Source organism: Strix uralensis, chromosome 14, assembly GCF_047716275.1.
Source record: "Strix uralensis isolate ZFMK-TIS-50842 chromosome 14, bStrUra1, whole genome shotgun sequence".
Taxonomy (NCBI): Eukaryota; Metazoa; Chordata; class Aves; order Strigiformes; family Strigidae; genus Strix; species Strix uralensis.
In genome coordinates, this window is record NC_133985.1 from 16662070 (window position 1) to 16684687 (window position 22618).

Sequence of the window (22618 nt, forward strand, 5' to 3'; positions counted from 1 at the left end):
GGCAGAGATGAATGAGCCTACACTGCCAACGTGAAGGACATTTTCCTACTGTTATAAGAACAATGGGAGAACAGATAGTGAATAATATGGACTGCAGCCACTCAGCATGGCTCCTTGCACTTCCGCTTTGCTGGGCTGCTCTGTGGCAAAGTCTGCTTGGGTGAGAACGTTCCTGAGGATCCTGCATGCAGAGGCAGTCTCTGTTCACCCACTCAAAGCACCTACATGGCCTTTACCCATATGCTGCCTGGCGCTTCCAGAAGTAGTTCCCCCATCACTTCCCAGATGTCCTACTGCACTGCCCATGTGCCAGCAGACACGGGAGAGTTCTGGGTACCCACCAGATGGCTGTCCCCACTTGCTAGGGATCTGTGGACCCTCCCAAAGGGGAATCAGATTCATCAGGAAAAGCAAGGGCTGTAAGCATAAGCCTAAGCAAGAAAATGAGGCCAATGTGGGACTGATCAGAAATGCAAAGCTGTGTCCTCTCCTACAGGCAAGTGCTCACTCATGTCTCTCTGACAGTCACAGAAAGCACATCCCCTGTTTGAGCACCCAGCCCTTTCCAGCTAAATGGACACTGCTGAATTGCAGGGGGCTCCAGATATTTCCAGGGTGGCTTCGGTGGTGCCTCATCAATGCCAGTCCTTCCCACTCCCCCCTGTCCACTTTCACTAAAAAAAAAAAAAAAGGAAAAAATAGCCACCAGGACGGAAGAGTATCCAAAAAAACCCTTACGATGTAACTTCTCCCTAAAGCTGCCCTTCACATAAAATCTCACACACAAGAGAAAGAAAAGCTACTGACACAGCCAAGGTGTCAAAGGCACAGGTAGGTCATTTGAGGCTTGAAGTCAAAGTCTCCATTAACTTTAGGACATATCTGAAAAGTGATTAGTTTTTCACTCCTTGCAGAAAAGCCTACACGGCCCAATGCATCAGGTGCTGCTCTTTCAGGATCTCAGACTTCGTCCTTTTTCATGCGGGTGCCTTCACTAATTGCACAACCCCATGGCTAGAGCGATGGGACGCAGGATCAGAGGAGGCATTTCACTCCACACTTTAGCTGCCGTCTGCGGATGGGGCCACGCTGCAACAAATGTTGTTTTAAAGAACACATTAGAGGCTGCCTCTAATGCACTTGCCGTAAGCCTTCAGCTCCCATTTATCATCTGTCCCTGATTCTACAACTTGCCTAAAACTCAATTCTCTTTTTTTTTTTTTCTCAAGACACCCTTTTCAAGACTTTTTTTTTTTTTCTACCACTGATGTCTTAGTGTATCCCCTTGCTCATTTTTTTCCTCTTACTTCTTGAGAAAAGAAATGCCGCAAAGAAGCCATTAGAGCTCCTCAGTCATCTGATCTTGGCAGGAGATTCCTCTGACAAACCAGAAAACAAGGTGTGAGACCAATGCATGATCCCAAGGCAAGATCTCTCTCTGGGAGAGATGAGGACCTGGGGAAGGGGATCACCTCCCATACACAGTATCTCACAGCACCGTGCCAAACCAAGCCCGAGAGGAGGAGCGGAGTGTAGCAGTATAAGCTCTGCACCCTCCACCACAGCACAGCCAGGCTGGGAGCACCCAACACTGTCCTTTCCCCTTGTCTACCCAAAGTGTACCAGAGCCAGAAATAGCCAGAGATGGGGTGGGCACCCCTGGCTTACCCATGCATGGGCAGGAGGAAAGTGGACCATGGGAGCAATCCTGGTTTAGCTGCCATTAGAGCCTGTTCTGCAGCAGACAGCAGCATCACCACAGAACAGAAAAGCAGAAACACACACCTTCCATAAAAAAAAAAAAATCATTAAGCTATAATCCTGCTTTTGGCTTGTTCTTTCATCAAAAAAAATGGTTTGGATAAAATAAAAATAAAAATCCATTAATCCTATTTGTGCTACGCTTGAAACAGACCCACAGGGACACTTAGTATCACTTAGAACACACTATATCACATTTAGGTACTGATACTCCTGTCAGAATCAGTAAACACTGAAATGCCTTTAAAGATCTGATTTTTGGTACTTACAGACCTAAGCTAACAATCAGGACCCCAAATATTTGGTAAACAAATATAATGGTGCAACACTGCTGTGAGAGCTTACTAAACTCATGGCACGAGGGAGATGCAACAGGTGAACAGCAGAAACCACGACAGCCGTGAGATGGTTGTGACATCTTAAGTATGGGGCTTGCAACGGTTACAGGCACAGACAGGAGCAGAATAGCCAAGAGGAAAATCCTGCTGCAGGGAAGGAAAGAACGAGCGAAAAATCAGGGTGGAGCATAGTGTTGCTGGGCAAAATCTGCAGGAAAGGTAAAGACAGCAGTGATGGGATCACAGACTACAAAATCCCCTTGAGTGCTTTTGGATCAAGTGAACCTTCTTTAGAAAGGGCTTGATCCGCAGTCCAGGAAACCAATAGCGCAGAACCAAGTGCTTGTAGCCCTGATTTCCCTTCACACTGAAAAGATGTTTAAAAAACAAACCAAAATTAAGACAAATGCTGGCTTTGCTTGGAATAATTCATGAGTGCAAATTAAAGGAAGAAAGGTTAAACCACATCTACCAACTAAAAGTGAAAACTGAGAAAAATAGCTGCAGAGGGTCACAATGCCCCATCACCTGGGGCAACCCACATGCACCAGCACATCGTGCCATCTCTCCTGCTGACACTGACAGCAAATTCCCTTGAAGCACATTGGGAGCCTGGGATTTTAAGCAGACAGGAGTAACAGCAGCCAAAACCACCGGTGTGAGCTCAGAGTTGCTGCAGGAAGAATAATCAACATGGGCTTTCATCACCTCACTGTTCTCTATAGCAAAGGAGGGTTGCATTTGAACTGCCCACATCAGACCACTCAACATCTGCACAGGAGACCCCGTGGGACCCTCGCCTGGACCCTTGCCCGGTGCATCAGGCAAAATGACAGGGAGGTACCCTTTGGCAGAGCTGCTTTGACTGCAGGTCCCTGGATGCAGGGACTTGTTCAGGGCTACAGCATGGCCCCACAGCCCCTTTCCCACCATGTAACCCCACACTTTGGGGGAGCAAATGGGCTGACAAGGCAGAGGAAGCGATGCTGTGCTGAAACAGCATGAAATCCAAGCCAGGCAGCAGCAGGTGCTGATTGTGGGTGGGATATTGCATGTGGCAGACTTAACCTGCCTGGAGTTGCATATATGGGTTTCACGCAAGGGGGCCAGAATAGCCTCTTAACACTCCCTCTAGTATTTTGGATGCAGAGAGAGAAGCAAAGGGCCCTCATTCTTCTTAAGGAATTTTTCAGAGCATGGATGCTGTAAACTTTTCAGAGGAAAGAGTGCATCTGCTGCACGTCCCTCTCCCTGCCTGCCTGGGCAGTGGTACCCGTGGACTGCTCCAGCTGAAGCTGGGAAAAAGAAATCTCAGTGAGGAAGGAGATTTATTCTCAAAGATGGACTCATTACAGGCTTCCAGGTGCCAACTCTTAAAGCAAATTCTTTCAATCTCACACAGCATCTTTAAGAAATGATAGATTGCACTGGCTCAGAGGAAACTGTCTGCTCCGTGATAATAAATGAGTTGTTAGCAGAGGTAGCAGACTCCCAGACCCATTTGTGATCCAAAGGGCTTACAGCTGCTTCCCGTTTTTGCAATGCCAAAACCACAGAACACACAGACAGAAAGGGATGGGAAGGCAGGCTCCTGAGCCCGTCTGCTTGCTGCTCTCCCGTGGCTAAAGGGAGACTGTCAAGTGCAATTTCTTTTTGATGGAGCCTTTTTTTAATGTAAATTTGTTATTGTTGAAAGTGAATAATTCTCTACGTCGGCTGCAGGCTAGAATAACTAGGGAAAACACTGCAAATCTCACCTCTGCAGCACCTCTGGCAGCTCTGGACATGAACCATCCTACAGCATGAGTGCCCGTAGTCCTACAGCAATGCACCTCATTCCTGGGGCTGCAGCCCCCGCACAGCTCCATTAATGGAGACAACACTGAGACAAACTCACCTCCGCCAAAGGCTCCCGCAGTCCCACCAGAGGATGCTGCTGTCCCTCAGTCATCTTGACCCTGATTTCCCTCCACCTCCAGCCTCCACGAGACTGCTCTAGATTTCACTGCACAGCTCTGGGAGCCAAGGGGGATGATTTTTTTTCTTCCTTTGTTTTTAAAGTTGTTCTGCTCTAGTTGTTAGTTTGGATTCGCACTTTTACTTGTCTTCCTGAGATAGGCTTGAAAGAGGAAACCAGAATGCACATTGTGATCACACGCCTCTGAGATCGCTGTCAAATGGCAGTCAGAACTCAGGACCAGAGCAGGGTGAGATTCAGAGTATCCCCAGGATTTTCAGGTGTGTTTTGATTCCGGGTTTTGGGTCTGATTTGGCTCAGCTGCTAAAGGATGCTACTTTAAAAATGACTCTTTCTTCAGGCCAAACAACATTTTTATTTTTTTTTCTGAAAAAAAATCACAAGATTGTTTGTTCCAGTGTCACGCAGGACTTAGCTGTGCTCTTCCCATTAGAGCTGGTGGGGATTGCTCAGTCAAATCCCCAGGTGCTATTTTGAAAATGCTACAGTTAGCATCTGAAGTCATTCCTCCCCTGATGATACCAACTCTATGATCCCCCAGAGCCTACTCCTAGGGAAAGGCAGTATCAGCCAGGAGCATATCAACAGAAAGAGGGAGAAAGAGACCTGCTTAAAGTAAAGACAGCAAAAGCAAACCCAGACATCATTGTTAGAGCACTGCAAACACTACTGCCAGCAGTGAGCCCATGAAAAGTGAGAAATAGAAGAGGCTAAGAGGATGAGAGCATGTCTCGGGATGACGGCAGGCCCCTGCCCTTGAGGGGCCACTGCGGTACTGTTACAAAATACAGAAGGTGAATCTGAGAAGTGCAGTTTCTATGCCATGAACATATGTTTTCATCACTTCTTAGCAATACATCAGAATAGCACAACTGCGAACTGCCTGTTTGCAATGTGATGCCTGCTTTTATCAAAGCCTTTACAGGCTGTTCACAGAGAGAGCAGGAAAATGTTTGGTACTGCTGAGGTATCACCTTCAGCAGAGTATTGAGGAATTAGCAGAAGAATATAATACAGCTGCAGACACTTCGGGTAGGAGTCTGCAGATGTATTACCTACCTCTCAAGGTCTCACAGTAAGCTAAGTCAAGTTTGTCACCTTGGCTTCTCATATCGACAAGGGAGATAAGCAGGCACCTCTGGAGGGCAATTCCTCCCCGTACCAAGATGGGTGTCTGACTGTTCAAAAGAAGAGCTCTCTGCTGATTACAGAGCTAACCTTGAGGAGTATCTAATCCTTAACCAGAAAAGTTGGAAGGGACAAATTCCCTTCTTCGTGCTTTAAGGATTTAGGACCTGCTGCTAAGGCATAGAAGCAGCAATATGGCACCAGCACCCTGGGTCAAGCTTGGGCTTGGTTCTTCCCCTCTCCCTCTGTCCCTCTGCAGACATCTGGCAAAGCAGAACTGACCTGATAAGCATGCAATTTTGTTGCTTTACCCGGCACTTTGCTGAGAAAGGAAAGGTTTAGTAAGGGGACTGCATCCAGCATTTGTACTGAGGACACATGTAAAGACTTCACTTGAGAACAAACTTTAATGGACTAAAGTTTCCCAAGCAAAGAAGAGAAGTTTGGGAATGGTCTCTCAACTGACAGCTGCTATCTGCAATGCTGTGTGTTGGTTTTCCCACTTCAGCATGACTGTTAAGCCTCACTAAAACTGTGTTGATGCTTGAATGAGCAAGCTCTTTGACAGAGCAAGCATGTACCCCAAACTAGGGCTAGTTACTCCAGAACAAAAGGTGATACGGGGTTTTTGTGGACGGGCTCATCTCTGAAGGTGTGCGGTTACTCTGGGAGCAGGGTTGGAAATGCAGGAGCTATCTCGCCTCCTGCCCAGGAGCTGCACGGTGAACTCACTGCCCCCTTAATTGTTAACACATAAACACGGGCATGTCTGGGAACACAAAGAGCTGGTTTTCTAGTCTGTGGGTGACTGAACGGGCGTCCTCCTGCCCCAGGACCACGTGGGGCTCTGCGAGTTCAGGAGAGGTGCTGGTATCTGCTCCCTCCAAGGTCTCTGCTGAGTCTGGCACACGAGGCTGCTAAGGTGGAGGATGTTATGATAAAGATGACTCAATGTTAGAAATCTGCCTAACTTCATCCACACATTTCTTGTGGGTTCCCAAACAACTGATGACTCTTAATGCCTGTCAACCTAGGCTAATCCAGGTCTCAGTCTCCAGCAAGGCTCTGCTCTCCCCAGAGAATCTCCCTTTGCTGTCCCCACAGGAGATGAGCACGAGGACTCCCAGATTACCATCCCCACACCTCGAAGCTGCACAGTGGGTTTTGGTTGGCACAGCCATAATGAACTGAGCAGAAAAGACCCGAGAACCAGGACAGGCTGAAAGACAGAATTAATTCTGATTAAATCTGTGAAATGCACTCAGCTCTGCTTTTGCTCAGGACAGACTAGGGACAGCTGCTGTGCCTGACTGTTTTTCTGGGACAGTGAACTGGAAATGGCATCGCTGCATGGCCTGTGCCACAGCTCGCTTCCTTGTCCTTGCCTGCAACAGCAATGTCCCCTCAGCCCCTTCCCCCACTGCAGCTGTATGTGGTTTGGCTTTCTATTACTTCCTTTGGTAGTTCATTAAAGACATTAATCACCTTCTGCACAAAGACATTTCTCCTGAACTCCCTGCAGGCCAGGCCTCTTTCTCAGCTGTGGCTCTGCGGGCTGCTTCAGCCCTTTGCAGACACAGTGCTGGCGGCCCAGACCTGCCCCCATTTCCCTGCTGATCTGGGTCCCTGCTAGACACCGATCAGGTGGTCATCCCCAAGCCTCCCCTGCCACGTGTGCTCTGACAAGAGCCTCCCTTCCAGCTAACCATCACCCCACCGTGGTCTACATCTCATCATTTGTTGTCTCACTTTTCCCTGGCCACATGGTCCCATCTCAGGACCAACACACGGCCACCTGCTCACATGCATCATGCAACAAGCCATATATAAATGAGAGGTGCTCATCACGTAATAAGGATGCAAGGCGTTCTGCAGCACAAGGCTGATGGAGGGGAAAGCACAGTGGCATGTTGGGACTGTCACAGCAGCAAGAGAGCTGCAGGCTGTGTTAAATACACTGGAAGTTTGCAATAACGGTCCCATGCAGGGGATTCCCTGCCCTAAGCAGAGGTTTGGCTCTGTGGCAGTTGCAGGAGGAGAGGGAGGCCAGGAGTGAGTGGAGCTACAGTGCTAGCCAGATGGGAGACACCAGCAGGCTCTAGCTCATATTCGGGCAGAAGGAGACAGAGCCCTCAGAAAGCAAAACCTCCCCTGGTTCAGCTAAGGGCTGGAAACAGAGACAAGGGAAAACTCCAGCTACAGCATGTCCACAGTCTTGCTAGAGCTGCTGCCTGTCCCCTTTTCCATGCCAGGTCTCCAAGTGCTGCTCCTGACCCAGCACTCCATCCTCCGTCCCTGTGTGCTCTCTGCTGGACTCCGCTTGCCCATGCTCTCCCCACGAGGTCCCATGCTTGCTGGTAATTTTTTCTTCTCTCACCTGCCAGAATAGCAACACCCTCCTCTTTCTCACGGACGGCGTGAAATGGGGTGTGGGTGTTGCGTGGAAGGAAAGCTAACAAGGCTCAGGGCACTCAGGGGATATCGGCAGGCCCACGGGAGAAAAACCACATCTGAATCAGTGTAGTCACTGATGTCTTTTGCTCTGGAAGCTTACTGCTAGCAAAGATCAAAGCAAAGTGTTTGGGAGGGCAGGGAGGTGAGAAACAGCTCTCCCTTTCTTGTGAGATCCTTCCGTGCTGCATCCAGATTACCTACAATGGCTTCTGTACCTCTCCTCCAATCTCTCAGCCCTCAACCTTTCATCTCCCTCCCACTTCATCTCCACTAGCATAGTTACAGGACCTCACTTATTAAATCCATGCCAAGACTCCTATAGCATATAAAGCGATGCAGACACATATGCTACATACACACAAGAATCCTGCCATCAGTTGTATGTTACATCTCAATCTTAGACATCAGTTGTTTTCTTTTGCACTCCTCCACTCTGCCAAAAACAAATAAAATCAGAGAATGAAAAGACCCTCTCGAAGAAGCCAAAATATGGCAATTTGTAGCTGTTACTTGCCTCTTCATTGCCTCTCACTGATACTTCCTCAAGGGATCAATCAGTCCTGCAATGCACAAGGATGTCTCCTCCTGAACTGCAACCCTGGACGAGGGTTGGCAAGGGTGTGGTTTGCAGAGAATGTGGAAAATGACTGATACATTAATAAAAAGAATCAATATTGCGGGGGTGGGGGGGGGGTGTGTTCTTTTACGTTGTGTTGTGGTGGGTTTTTGTAAGAATGCCCCAGAGGGAACAAGTGGGTCTGGCTGCTAAAGGGCAGCTTGAGAAAATCAACCAGAGACTCGTTACTGTGTAAGCTAATGAGCGATCAGTTCAGCAGGTGAGCAGGGAACAGTTTCTGCCGGGTAGCATGCTGTTATTATTCTAATAATTCAGTATTTTAATTTTTTTTTCTGGGATGATGGTGGATTGCTAATGGCTCAGTTCGGCCCTTCTTCTGCATCTTGCCTAATATCTGACCTCCTCAGAAGTCCTTGTAACCTCCCAGAGCATATCCCATGCTCTACCAGATGGCACTTCTCACAGGGAAGAATGTTACCCTGCTTCAGTCCTACGGAACTAAAAGCAGAGAATTAAACCCCCATCTCTCTTTAAAGGAATGCAGTTGAAAGAAATGCATCTTTGTCTTCAGACTTGTGTTAATACTGCACCCTGGAGAATCTGGATCTGCAGAATATTAAAGTCTCCCTGACTTATTCCCTCTTTAAGGATCATGTTGATTTTGTGTTTGCTCTGAGCTCCACGTGTCACTGAAGCTAACCAGGACTGTTTCCATTTCTAGTGACAGAGAGATGTTGTCTTTGGGGCCGTAACCCTATTAAGGAAAATGGAAACGTATATATCTAAAATTCCCACTAGAGTTTTGGAAAGGAACAGCGTGCTTCCCCACGCTGTCTTCCTTGCAGCCACATGAAGATTTCCACTCTCACCTTGCTAATATACCAAAAAATAGAGCCTGTGTGTTTCTGGCTCAGTAGGACCCCTATCACATAAAAAAGCTTTATTTTTAGAGAAGAAAGGATAAGCTGTGAGTGAAAACTGTGACTGTCACACAATGGACAGGTCTGGCCTCTGCTGCTCAGGGTTTCTCAAATTCCTTCTCCGCCTGCTGCAGAGCCCAAATTTTACCTCTTCAGTCTCTTTTTTACTTGTCACCAATGAGTATTTGGGATCCTTTCCAGATGAGCAGATAGATTTGCAGGCGTGAAATTCCCCTTATTCCTCCTCTGATTTTTCCTAATTGCGTCATATCAGCTTTTCTCCTCAGGCACCGCTCCCACAGCCCAGTATAAAGAATTAAATGCATAAAAATAGTCATGCAAAGAATAAGTGCCCCCCATGCCCTTTGGAGAGAAATGGACACAGAAGACTGGGGGAAACCCGTTCCTGATGCCTGACATGTGCTGCCAGCCTCTCGGCAGGGCTGCCTTTGCCAAATGATAGTGGAGCCCCATCAGTGTCCCTGTTGATGATATTGGCCCATGTTCACCCAAGGCTCTCCATGCCCAGGTCTGTGAAGGTAGACAGACAACCTGTCCTGTCTTGGCAGCCGTAGCTGAGGAAATGGCTCAGCACTCATGTTTTAAATTCTTTTCTGTCTTGGGGAAAGCACATGGGACAAGCTCCCACCTTCTTCAGCAGCGGCTGTGACTGCCGAGCACCCAACGCCCACCCCGGAACCCCTGCAGAGACCTTGGAGACAGGAGGCTGGTGTCACCCACAGGAGCAGCTCCCTCCTGTTTGGCAGGATTTCACCCATCAGCGCCCTCCTTAGGGTTGGACCTGACTCTGTAAGGTGCTGGAACCTCACTAAACAAATGTGCATTCACTAGAAAGCTACAGCCCTTCCTTGCCAGAAATTGAGCATCCTTAACCTCAATTTGATCTAACGTGAATTGATTCTCTGTGATTCATCTGCCTGCATCACATCTTTTCCTATTCCAAAATCTAAGGAGATGCATTTCCTTGTAGTACCTCTGTTGTATTAATCAGACTGCATCTGATCACTGAATCCATGTTTCTGTTGGCTTAACTCACATTAAATAGTCATAGCTAGCATCCTGAGCTCTGCAGAAAAAAAAAAAAATCCCGAAGCATTTACATGAGACTTCTGACACCGCAAAAATAAAAACAAGTCTACCAACACCACAACAATTACATACTATTACAAGGCTGGGCTTATTTAGACTGTGGAAGTTTAATTATAAAAAATTGCAATTTAATTGATTGCTGCTGGAATAATTACAGCAACACCTTTCCAAGAAATGGCGACCATCGTATGTTTGTCAACAAAGAAGCTTCCTTTAAATTCAACACGCAATAATTGTTTAATTAAGCCAAATTTAGATCCTCGTTTGACAACATTCAAATGTTTGCCTATTCCTTCCTGTCTCTGAGAGGTAATTTGAGAGATAAAAAGCAATCTCCAGAAATACTCTATCTATATACATAAGTATCCAAGAAAAAGAAGAAAAAGTAGTACTTCATTTCATAGCTGATCTGGATCTAAGCTTGCTGCTATTGATAAGAACATAAGCACAGAGTGAGTGATCGCTACAAATCCCTCTCTAATTGGTGCTGGGAGGCCTTCATAAAATATGAACAGACTCCAAACTACATGTTCATTTTCTAATATGCAGAACAGATTCAACTGTTGATATTCTAGCAGCACCCAGAGCCCGTACTCAGTATGGACCCCACAGTAACTGTAGCTGTGCATACATGGAAGGAGAGGGATAAATGATTGTTTTTCAGCCTCTTTACAAGTTTTCTTGCAGCTGCAAAATCCCGCTGCTGTCCTGTGCAGACCTGTGCATTTCAGGTGTGCAGCCCCTGAATGTCCCTTCTCAGTAGCCCAACACCAAAGCACACAAAATCCGATGGCTGCATCAGCAAAGCTCCAGGGCTGCACTGAACAGAGGTTTTTTTTGTCGCTGGTCATCCCTGCGAAGTGGAGTGAGTTTTGCAGGGACAGATTTACCAAGCTGGTGACTCACCTTCTGCGAGTACCGCTCAACAGGGCATGTCCCCCAGGTCACGGCCAGGGACGTCTGCCGCTGAGCCACTGTCTTCCCCGGACAGCGAGAGCAACCACCACCATCTGCCTGACACTGCCAGGGCTCACCTGGGGACTCCAGCCAGAGTCTGAAAGCAGGAGGCTCTGCACCACAAATTAAATGAAGCTATGGAGCTGTAGCTGAAACCACTCGTATTCCCCAAGGAGCTGGGCTATGTGCAGGATGGGGATGTGCATTACATGTGCACGAATGGAGGCTGAGATGAAGAATAAAAGTATTACCAGCACAGGTTGTCTCAAGTAAGCAGCCTCTCATCCCTTTGCTACCGACAGGACACGGTGCTCGTGTTCACTGCAGACTTCCCAGGGACGGGAATTTGCAACTCTCTCCTAAGCTTCAGACCTCGTGCGTCTTCACATCTGGCACAGAGCACCCCTCTTCCCACACCTCCCAGCTCAGACCTCACCACCAACCCTGCCGTGCTAGGTCTGCCCTGAGCACAGTCACGGCAAAACCCAGGCCCGCAGAGTTTGCTAGCGACTGTGTTGAGGCTGTAAAGCTCTTTTCCAAACATGGCTGAAGACAGAACCTGTGAACATGTCCTTAAAGATGATCAAAAGGGTTTGCTCTGCTATGTCACTAGGCAAACCTTTCAGCTACACCACACCATCATTTTACCCTTTACAGTCACCTGGCACTGCTATATACTTCGGCTGAAGGAAGGACTCTAAATTCACCTTCCCCATAAACAATTGCCTTGGCCTTTGAAGAAACAGCACAAAAATATAAAGTCTCCTAACCTTTAGTTAAGAACCCTTAAATTGACAGGTGTGTATTTTCATACCAGTAAGCTACACCACGTACTCAGGTGCAAAGACAGAGCATGTTCATTACCATCCATCCTGTGGGGTGGAATGAATTCAGGAAGATATTTCAGTTATTGAAATGTGCCCATGTTTCAGTGATGCAACAACATTAGCATCAACCACACACATGAAATACGAAGTTGCTGCATGTTGTATCTACTACCTATTTTTGCTTTCTTAATGATTATGGTTTGCTTAAAATCATAATCTACTGACGTGTTATGCACAGGGACCACAGGACCCTGTAGATCGACGGTGCCCCACACAGAGGTATTCACAATCACTGCGTAACAATAGAAAAGTCCACAATTGGAAACATCAGAAATGCAAAAGTTGTTGCTGGGCTGTCACAGCAGCAGCCCAGCACAACAGCAGCCTCCTGGTATTTTACAGGTTTATCACTTTCATGGGTATTATTGTTACCAATTTACGACCGTCACTAGCACATCATTAACGGCTCCCTACCACTGTCACCTGTGCACAAATGGGTGCATCTCATACTGTAAATTCACCCACTGTCACACGAAAGCTTGCTCATCCTAACTGGTAAGCAGATATATGTCAGGCAGAGGTGTCACAGTTGATGCTGAGATACATTTTGCATACGATCTCCTTAGACAGGGTGCTGTCATTTTGCTGCAGTTCATCCCGCCACTTCATCATCGCCCTGCAAGCTGCCCAACAAGGCTTTTTACTTCTGCCATCACCACTGATTCTTAATATATATTCTGTATTTTGAACGATGCTACTTCAGGCACTTACCATAAGGACTACATTTAGCACATGAGGCCGGATCCTAGCACGAGGCAGGACTTGCCATGGGGCTGGGACCTACTAGTCTTCCTCAGATGTCCTACTGGAGATCCCGATAGGAGCAGCACCAGGTTTACAGGGTCCAAACACCCTTGACTTAACCATCAGAGAAACAGGTAGTGCCAATGACAAGGAAATGCTGTGTTCTCTATCTCCATGGGAACAAAAACTGGTACTTTTAACTGAGCCAGTATCATGGCCAGTCTTTTCTCAGAAGATAAGGACCACTGCGTGGGCAGGGTTTTTACTCTCTGTAAATAAACAGATCTTTCTGCTGATATCTAGTCTTGGCAACCAGGAAGGGAATTTGCTGGAAGATGAGGAAAGATAATTCCTGTCAAAAGTTTCACTCCAGCCCTAGAGTACTAAAACCAGGTCTCCTATCAGCCTGGGTTTTTTGGGTTGTTTTTTTTTCCCCCTAGGGTACATGGAATAACACCTTCTTTTTGTGCTTACAAAACAAATGCTGCCTTCCATAGCCTGGAAGAACTTAGGAAATTTTTAATTATAAGAAAAGGAAAATGAGGACAAGTGAAGTTGGACTGTGAGGAGTGCTCTGCTGGTCTGATCTAGGACAACGTGCCCTACATAGAGCTCAAATATAACATCCTTTGGGAGGTTGTCTTGCTTCCATTCAGCTTTTGTGAGACCACCCCCGCCCCCGTGGTACTAATGACAGATTTCTGAAGCATCACTAGTATCGTGGTCTTGCTATCAACGTTAATGCTGTAAACAAAACCATTAGTGGCAGGCAAAGAGAGGGAGGGAAAACTATGTGCAGATGGAGAATTTATTCTATTGATATTCTTGCAGTTTCTGCTTTCTTCCTGCTATCAGCACTGAAATGGCTCATCCCCAGCCACAGTCAGCAACTCTACCCCAGGTGGGTGATGCTTTCCCTTGATAGATACAAGGTCTGTCTTTTTTCTTCTATTTGTCTAGTTTTCCTGCCAAGGAAGTGCCATTGGATTTCACTGAAATAGTTGCTCTACCTTGATGGAAACCTTGTAGTTGGCAAGTAGAGGGATATTAAGAAAAATAGAAAATCTTTAGATGTGCCATTAGACACTCCAATGAAAGTGTGGCCAAATTGTTACTTCTCTCTCCTGTGTCATACCAGCCAGGAAATTCCTGCAATCTTGTATTTGCAAACCTTTCAAGAGAAAAAAAAAATCACTTTTTTTTTTTTTTCTTTTCTTCAAAGAGCCTTATTAATTCCCCTCCTGTACATTCCTGGTTCTTTTTGCAAGAAAGCATTTTTCCCTTCTGTGTATTTCTTAGCAGAGAGAACAGTTTGTGTCCACCTCAACGCCACTCTCCACATGACTAAACTGCCAAGAGGATGTTTCGGTGAATCAAAAGGATACTACGGACATGAGCCAACAACAATCCACCAGGCTCTGCAAAGGGAAGGGTTCCTCCAGTCCCTCCTGACAGTCCTCATACACACACACAGGCTCAGAGAGTGAAAGCAGTGTCTGACACCGAGTTGAACCGAGAAATTCTTAGTGCATCGCATCCTGGCAGTGCGAGCCCCTCGTGCACAGCACCGCGCCGCTCGCTCCAAGGGAAGCAAATGCTGCAACAGCCCCTAATGCAACCCCAGGGCTGTTTTATGGGTTTTGTTCTCCTCCGGTTCCCTCCTGGTTTTGTTTGTTGCTGTTAATCTTGGCATTACCTGGCAAGCCAGTTTTACTTTTTCCAACTATATCATATAAGAACAGCAGAGTTAATGTGCTGTGCTTTAGCAGGATACAGATACACACCCCAGCATCGACTTTGCGGTGCGAATTCAGTCTTTAATACTTGTTTTTAAAGCCATTGATTTCGCTGGTTCTTGAAACTAGAACTCTCTTACACCTCTGCATTATTAGGCATGCCCCTTACTGTGGATCTGGACTCCACTTGCACCAAGCTGCTGTTTTCTGCTAGGTCTTTCTTAAATTACAAGGACAGATGGCTAAACTGGGGCTGAAGAAGAAGCTGTTCACACTAAACAGAGACTTCTGTACACCCGGTGGGTGGAAAGGGGTGTCTCTGTTGTACATCACGGCTATAGGAAATATGGGAATGAAACCTCAACATAATGAGTTGGGCAGAGGTTAGAGAAACAAGAGGAAATTAATTGTTGGGGGTTTTATACTGTTTTGGAAGCAATGAAAGAGAAAATGCAAGACATGCTGAATAACTGCAGCACTACCTCACCCCTCTGTCTTAGCACAAACCAAAATGATTCAGAAATTGTTTGCCCATGCGTTTGGGGTTTTCTTGCATGGAACCTAAAGGCAAGCTGCAAGCTTTTGAGCAAGATGTCCCATATGTCTGACACAAAAAAACCCCCAGTCAAGAATAAAGAAACCAAAGTAAGAGAAAGTACGGCAAACGCCGCTACTTACAGGTGTATGTCATTTCAAAGCTGTCACTAATGTTCACAATGTCGATCTGGGGAAGGAGCTTAGGGGGTTCCGTGAGCTGAGACAACGCAAACCTAAAAGCCGCATGTTCCTGGGACTGTTGATTAGGAAATAACCCCCCTGGGGAGAAAAAAAGAACAACAAGAAGAAAGGTCTTAAACACACCCGTATTAGCAACCTCTTCAGTCCAAAATACCCCTGTGAGTAGAGGCTACAGCTCCCCAGCCCAGGGAGTGCCTCAACACTCAGAAACCCTCCAGCACGCAAGACCTGGGGGGCTTCGTGCCCACTGTGGACAGGCTGGGAGCAGAAAACCTTTCTAGCTTGTGCATTATGTAACGCCTGGATCACATATAGGAGCCCTGATGCATCCCTGGGCCTGGCAGCCTGTGGGGTCAGGGTGAACCACAGGGTTTGGCTCAACCTCCTCACCCCCCATAACTTTAAGGAAGAGAAATAGAAGCACTGTCAATGTTGCCTTTATAAAGGAGGAATCAGAGTCTTTTTTCCTCCTCCCCTCACTTGTAATTAGGCTCGGTTTAAACCCTGCTGACTAAGAGGAGGCGTTTGCTCCAGAAGGGGTGCAGGGGTTCCCCCACTCTATGGGACTCTGGGGTACGGGGCAGACTGGCTGAGCCAGCCTGGCCCAACGAGTGCAGCACTGGGTGGATGGGGACAGGGCTGCGAGAGCCAGAGCAATGTGGGACCCATGGCCAAACAACTGCTGCTACTGGAAGTTTGCTGCATGGAAAAACCCTAAATTTAACAGGTGACAGTGGCCAGACTCAAAGAGGGAAGGAAATCAAAACCTTGAGCCTCAAAGGGATCGATCTGAGCAGAAGTACAGACAAGCCCCGAACCAGAGGATGACATAAATAGGACAGGAACTGGACCAGGCTGGACCCAGGCTCAGAGCGTTTCTCTCCCCATAGACCTGCCGGGATAACCCGGCCCTAGGAAAAGTTTCCTGCTGCTCCCACAGCAGGAAACTTGGCTTGTGGCAGATCCCTTCACAGCCTCCAGAAAGATGGTATTAAATTCAGACTGTCTTGTAATTATTTGCATTTACAGAGAGCACTGTAATTGGAATTTTACAAGTAGGGAAAGAAAGCACTTAGCAATAAGGTAGAATGAAAATAAAGAACCAGAAACTATCAATGCCCACCCCTCCAGGGCAGATGGCTTGGGAAGAAATAAATGTGCAGAGACCTGCCATCAACGGCACTATGCACATCTTTAGTATAGAGGGCATCTCCTTGTTGTGTGGAAGGGGCTATTTGTGCATGAATATCCCCCCCACACACACACACACACCCGCCCCGTTCCTCCCACCCCCAGCCTAATCATGGGTGTCAGAGGAATAAGATGCTAGTAGCCGAGTGAAGCTCGGCTATATGTGTTTGTTGAAAGGGAAAAAATCTGGGATGTTGCACAAATTTGGGGTTAAAGGGAGGCAGGGAGGGATGCAGCAACAGCAATAAAAGCACCGATTGTGCAGCTGGAGTCAGGCAGGAGTTGCCTGAACTTGGTGGATTAGCAATTGATTGGCATTGTAAAGAGAAGGGAGGCGGGAAAGAAAACTGGCATGCAAGGGAAGAGAATTTTGGGGCTAGGTTACAAATCATCATCAATAAAGATCAATGGGAGAGTAATAATAAACCTGGGGGGGGGGAGGGGGAGGGAGGGAGAGGAGCACTGAGAAGTTACAGGAAGGGAGAAAGGAATCAAACAGGCACTGCTGGTGTGCAGGGGAAGCAAGTAGCATGAAATGAAAAGAGACTTCAATGGAAAATCTTCTTCCAATAGCTCTGCCCTTATTCTTTAGCAACAACAACAGAGAGCGCCTGTTTGTTACCTCTCGTCCCAGTTACCTACAGATGAGAGCATCCTCACTAAAACGTATAATGCAACCGCTGATTTTGCAAATGCAGCAACGCACAATGGCAGCCCAGGCATTTCTCAGAGCAAGCACCAGATATTTTTTTTTTGTGCTTCCTCCATTTCAGAGGCACTTTTCTCTCTCTATGTTGATGTGTGTGCAGGCATTTATTCCCAATCTTCCCCTCCCCCAAAGCCAAATTGTTACATCTCTGCTCTTGCAAAGCTGGTACCAACGCACAAATCCAGACCTCGCGGTTCAGCCCCTCGCGCTCGCTCTCTCTCTCTCATACACACACACACACGTATTTTGCTTTTCCAAGCAACTGAGCGGGTCAGTTTTCCCCTACCGCCCCCTCTCCACCCCTATCCCCCCCCTTGCCGGGGCACGGCACCCCCAAACGGCCCCGAGCTCTGCACTCACCTATCTGGATATTGTTGGGGAAATTGGCCCCTAACACCGCCCCTAGGAAACTGGTGCAGAAGAAGGCAAAAATGTGCTGCATATTCCCTTTTGCATTGGCGAAAAAGAAGCCCAGTTCCAAGCATAGATTTGATTTTTCCCCCGCTCTGCTCTCTTTAGCTGCCTCTCTCGCCTCCCCTCCGCTGCGCCTTCAGGGTTGCGCGTCTCCCTCGCTCGGAATCCAGCGCTGAGACTGCTGCTAAACACCGCCTGGCAGCAGGATTAACTGAGCCCCGTGAGAAAGAAAGAGAGCCCGCTCCTCATCCACATCCCTCCCCCGCCACACACAACACACACACGCACACGCCAGGCGCTTCCACCCAGCTCCTTCCCCTTCTCCCAGTTGGAGCTCAACAGCTGGGCACCGCATCCCCCGCCCCGCCTATTCCCCCCCGAGGGTCCTGGCTGGGGTCTCTAAGGGCAATTCCCACCTACCCCTAAATTCCCGGCTTTCCCCCTCAACTTCTCTTGGCAGGAGCTAGAGGAACCTGCAAATCAGTAGGTGGCAAACTCCTCTAGAGAAAGGGCTTAAACTCCACTGCCTCTGATCCAGCGCTTCCCAACCTGGGCTCTCACCCCTGGGTCCAGGGGTTGAACAAATCAGTCTCTACAGCCTGGCTCATTAGGATAACAAAGAGGGTCGTATCCTGCAAACGTGCCTCGGAAGGAAGGGTTTCAGAGCAACTGAGAAGAGATCCCGAAGGATGGAAAAAAGGACACCCCACCCCCCATCATCTTTCTCATTGATTTTTCCTGCCCACCGTTAACCTATGAGGCTTTTCACCCCTGCGTTTACTGTGGAGGAATCTGTGCTCACCAGCACTGTCAGATAGGAGAGGCTTCTGAAATTAGGTGGCTCTTTTAGCCTGGATCATTATAGGAGCTGTTTTGTGGCAGTTCTAGTGAGGTTGAAGCTTATTTGACCATAAGCAGCTTTGCTCAAAAACAAAAGAGGAAAAAAAAAAATCAATAAAAGTAACAACGATAAAAAACAGCTCCTAGGCACAACCTGGGATTTAGAAATATTTGAGGAAGAACTGTTGTGAACACAGAGCCATAGCCATCTCAGAAAGGAGAGAAAATTCACCCCTTCCCCTCTGAAACACATAAAAGTCCCAAACCAAACTTGGGGCCTCTTGTACCAGAACCTGAATACCCATGTTCAAGCACAGAGATTCTGCCCTTACCATCTGCAGTCTTAATACAGAATGGGGGGGGGAATAGCAGAGAGGAAACAGAAAGAAAAAAGGGTGTTTGGGGCAGAGTTAGAAATAGGACTCAGATGCCCCGTGTCTTGGTTTGGTGTAGGGGGCTTTGCCCTGGTCCCCACTCCCCATCTCCAAAAGCACGTGGTTAAATTGGAAGAGCATCAGAGTGGTGACCAATGTTCAAAGGTCCCACATAAAGAAGAGTTGGGCAGACGAGGACTCTGCAGAGTGGGACAACTGAAATGGGATGTGACCAAAGCCTACAAAGTCTGCAGGAGCATGGAGACATTCCCTGTTGGCCACAGGGCCCAGGTCTGACATAACTTTATGGTGCAGGGACAACAGTACTCTTTATACCCTCAAGCATTTTATGAACAGAATAGTCTTGAAAACAGAGGTAATAGCATCTTTTTGTTGGCAGGTCCTCTACTTCCTCTGAAAGAGATTTACTATAGGTTTGCTTCCCCATACAGCCCTTCCTGCCAGCTGTGACATAGGCCGTGGGTAGAGGAGCATCACACATGGTCATGCATCTCCACAGCCAAACGTGACAATGGCTGAAAAATCATCCCTCGTGGCTATGGGCAAAGGCTCTGGGTAAATAAGAATGGACCATGAACCTTATGCAGGCCTTCCTTTCATCTCTGCAAATAAGAGTTTGTGATCTTTAACTTCTTCCTAGACAGTTTTCTGGATTTCTCTGTGACTTCTGGGATGACAAAATGCTTAAAAACCCACATAAATTCCAGAGTAGGTGTAAGGGTCTGGGCACCATACTCCAATACCTTTCATTGGAGAGGAGTTGGACAGATGCCTGCAACTTTGTGGCCTCTTACAAGGACAGTAAGTACAGTTACACTGCAAAAAACAGAGCCCAGAAGACTCGCATCTTCGTTTTTGCAAGCAATAAAACATCCTTCTAGGATGGATTCCTTTTTTCCCAAAACCACCCTTGACCAGGGCAATGACTCTCAGTGCCAGAGTCTGCAGGTTCATTAGAGCAATTGTTCGGGTACTCAGGAGTCAGTTACAGGCAGCCAAAAGATGCTCCTACCTTGTCTCACTGCCAGGGTGACTGGCATCCTAGAGTCATATTCAAGCACGACAAATTTACATCTGCTCTTGGATAGATAGTACCTTCATCAGACTTCCATTTCACTCCTTGTATAATTTAAGCAATACTGATTTGAGGCTAAAATAACCTGCTGATAGGTTTTATGGGCTCTTGCTTTCCATCCAGAATTTAATAGAAACAGCTGCATTTATAATCTGAAGAAAGGCACTGAAGGATAACCAGTGCAACAGAAGGATGCTAGCATGTTTTCAAAACTCCCAAACAGCCTATCTGATAATAATAGTAGCCATAACAATAAAATATTGTAATAGCTCACAGAAAGCTTGCACAGTCGCATTAATTAATAACGTTACTTTTGTCTATAAACTTCTCAAAGTGCAGGTGGCTTAACAAGGAGAACCTCACCACAGCGTAACAAGATAAGTGGTAATAAGATTGTTATTTTAAGAAGGTATTCATTTCCTTTTTCCCTAAAGATAACAGCATTTTATTCAGAGTTTGTTAGCACAAGGATGTTAGGAATTAACTCTACCTGCTCTGAAGGTTCTTTAAATCAACATCAAAGCAATATAGCTTCTGAACTTTGGGCTAAACACCAAACTAAGTCTTGGAAAATTGACGAAACTCTTCGATGTCACAAGAGTGGTCACCACAGAAAGACAGATCAATCCACCAGTCTTCTGAGAGAAGAGCCCAATTGAATTATCTAGAATCTTAAAAACAATTGAAGGAGTTTATTCCTCCTTTTAGATTTGAGAAAACAAATAAAATCATTCAATACAGCATATAAGTATATTGCACAGTGCCATATAAACTAAAAATACTAGGGAGTGGAGTTCTGAAGATCTGTATTTTGTCTCAAAGGGCTCTTAAGACATAGGTGGGACAGGCAGGGATCTGGTGGTTAACAGATAACATCCAACAAGGTCTTGTGGGATTAATCCATGCAACCGAGTGTAAAGAATTAGGTAAATACATGTCTAAAAGGAAAAAAAAAGCTGTTCAATTTAAGGTAAGAAGTGCTATCAAGAAAATTTAAAAGCGTGTAGCTGGTTCACTTAAAATCTTTGCCAGACACGAGAATAAGAAAATTAATACATCAGAGCTACCGTTCCCGTTGTGCTCTGCTTGGAGCTGACCTTGCTGTACTGGGCGAGAACTTTTGTTCTCACCCATTTCTGCTCCAAGGTTTTGCACACTAGAGAGTTTTGTCTCTGAGGAGGCTGTCTGCCACCTTCCTCTTTGCTCTGCTTTCCTTGACATGAAGTTGTCCACACGAGCAGAATAGTCTGCCTTCACTATCAGAGCTTTTGTTTCCAGGATAGGAAATAAGTGGTTGTTGCAGCAGATACATCTCTGTACCAGAAGCCTTAGAAAAACAAAGGACTCATTCACATGCAGAAGCTTCCAGCCTTGAAAAATGAGGAAATCAACAGAACTCGTCATCTGTCCAACCTCCCAGCAGAATTATTTCCCCCAGTGCCCAGTTTTTTACAGGATGCTCCTGAATGTCTTTAAAGAGGCTACTGAAATACCACTATTTCTGAAATTCCTTTTATTTTCTAGCTGGACAATCTCTATAGGAGGCTTTTGATAAAGAGCAAAATGTAATTATAGTGATTAATTTCATTAAACTCCAAACAACACAGACTCTCGTATGGGTTTCGCAGAGCCTTGGCATAAATGAATGCTAATGGATTCACGTGCGTTTCTCTCCCTGCTTTGTTCACCTCAATTTTGTTATTTTGGATAATGTACCTCTCAAGGAATGATTGTAGTGCAGGTGCTGAGAGGAGAGACTTCAGAAATTCAAAATGAGGAAAATTTGGAAGTAATCAAAAAGGAAAAGGGCTGAGACAGCTCCCTCCATTCACAGCACCGACGTACCGAGAAGCATGTGTGCAGATAGCCCTCGGCACACCTACACCCAGCAAACATATGCACAGTCACTGGTGCCACCCACACAAAAATGACACTGATAGACATGGTTAGGGAAGCGTACGTGTGCTGTACGTGCACACACACACTCACCGGATCACCCAGGAAGGAACGGGTGGCACAGCTCAAGGGTGTTTGCCCGCATGTGGAGCTGCTACGGAGAGACCAGAGTGGCTCAGGAGCCCATTGCACTCCCAGACTGTTTTCTAAAGCAGATTTCATCCCGCACAGGGATTTCAGACCTGCAGGGAGAGGGAGCCAAGCCCTTAGCCCTTCACTCATCCATACTCAGAAAATTCCTACTAAAGTAGAAACACGGGGACTTCAGGCTCTTTCTGGTCATTTCCATGCATGCCTACATAGTTTATTTTACATCAGACACTTACTTCAATCTTTTAAACTTGGAAGGTATTATTCGCACCACTGAAAAACAGCATCTACAAACTGTAGTTGCCAAATAATTTTTGGTAGAATCTCCTTTACAAAAATAGCCTCAGCAAAGTTTGGTATCAGAAGGAAAAAAATCTGCTCCCATCAATGAGTCAGGCCTGAGGTGTCTATGGCCCCTCTTTCCTTTACACGGCAGCTGGAGTTGTCAGATGAAAAGCTTTGACATCCCAGAAGCAACTCAGAGATGTTAAAGGAAACATGAGCTTCACCCTTTTCCAATGCATGCTAAAATGCAAAGATGTGGGACAGGGACAACACCCGAGATGAGGATAGCTCCAAGCAGGTCCTGACTGATGCCAAACATCTGGGGGCTGATGATT

At 46.7% G+C, this 22618-nt stretch overlaps 1 protein-coding gene across 1 annotated transcript in view; it reads right to left on the bottom strand.

The window, feature by feature from the left end:
• Nucleotides 1–17826, bottom strand: part of GRIA1 (glutamate ionotropic receptor AMPA type subunit 1) — a 128967-nt gene extending 111141 nt beyond the window's left edge. Inside the window, exons 1-2 of the mRNA XM_074883658.1 lie at nucleotides 17589–17826; nucleotides 15269–15406 (exon numbers count right to left, since the gene is read on the bottom strand). Coding sequence (XP_074739759.1) covers nucleotides 15269–15406; nucleotides 17589–17670 — 220 coding nt within the window. The 5' untranslated portion in view covers nucleotides 17671–17826. The remainder of the gene's footprint in view (nucleotides 1–15268; nucleotides 15407–17588) is intronic.
• Nucleotides 17827–22618: the final 4792 nt, after the last annotated feature.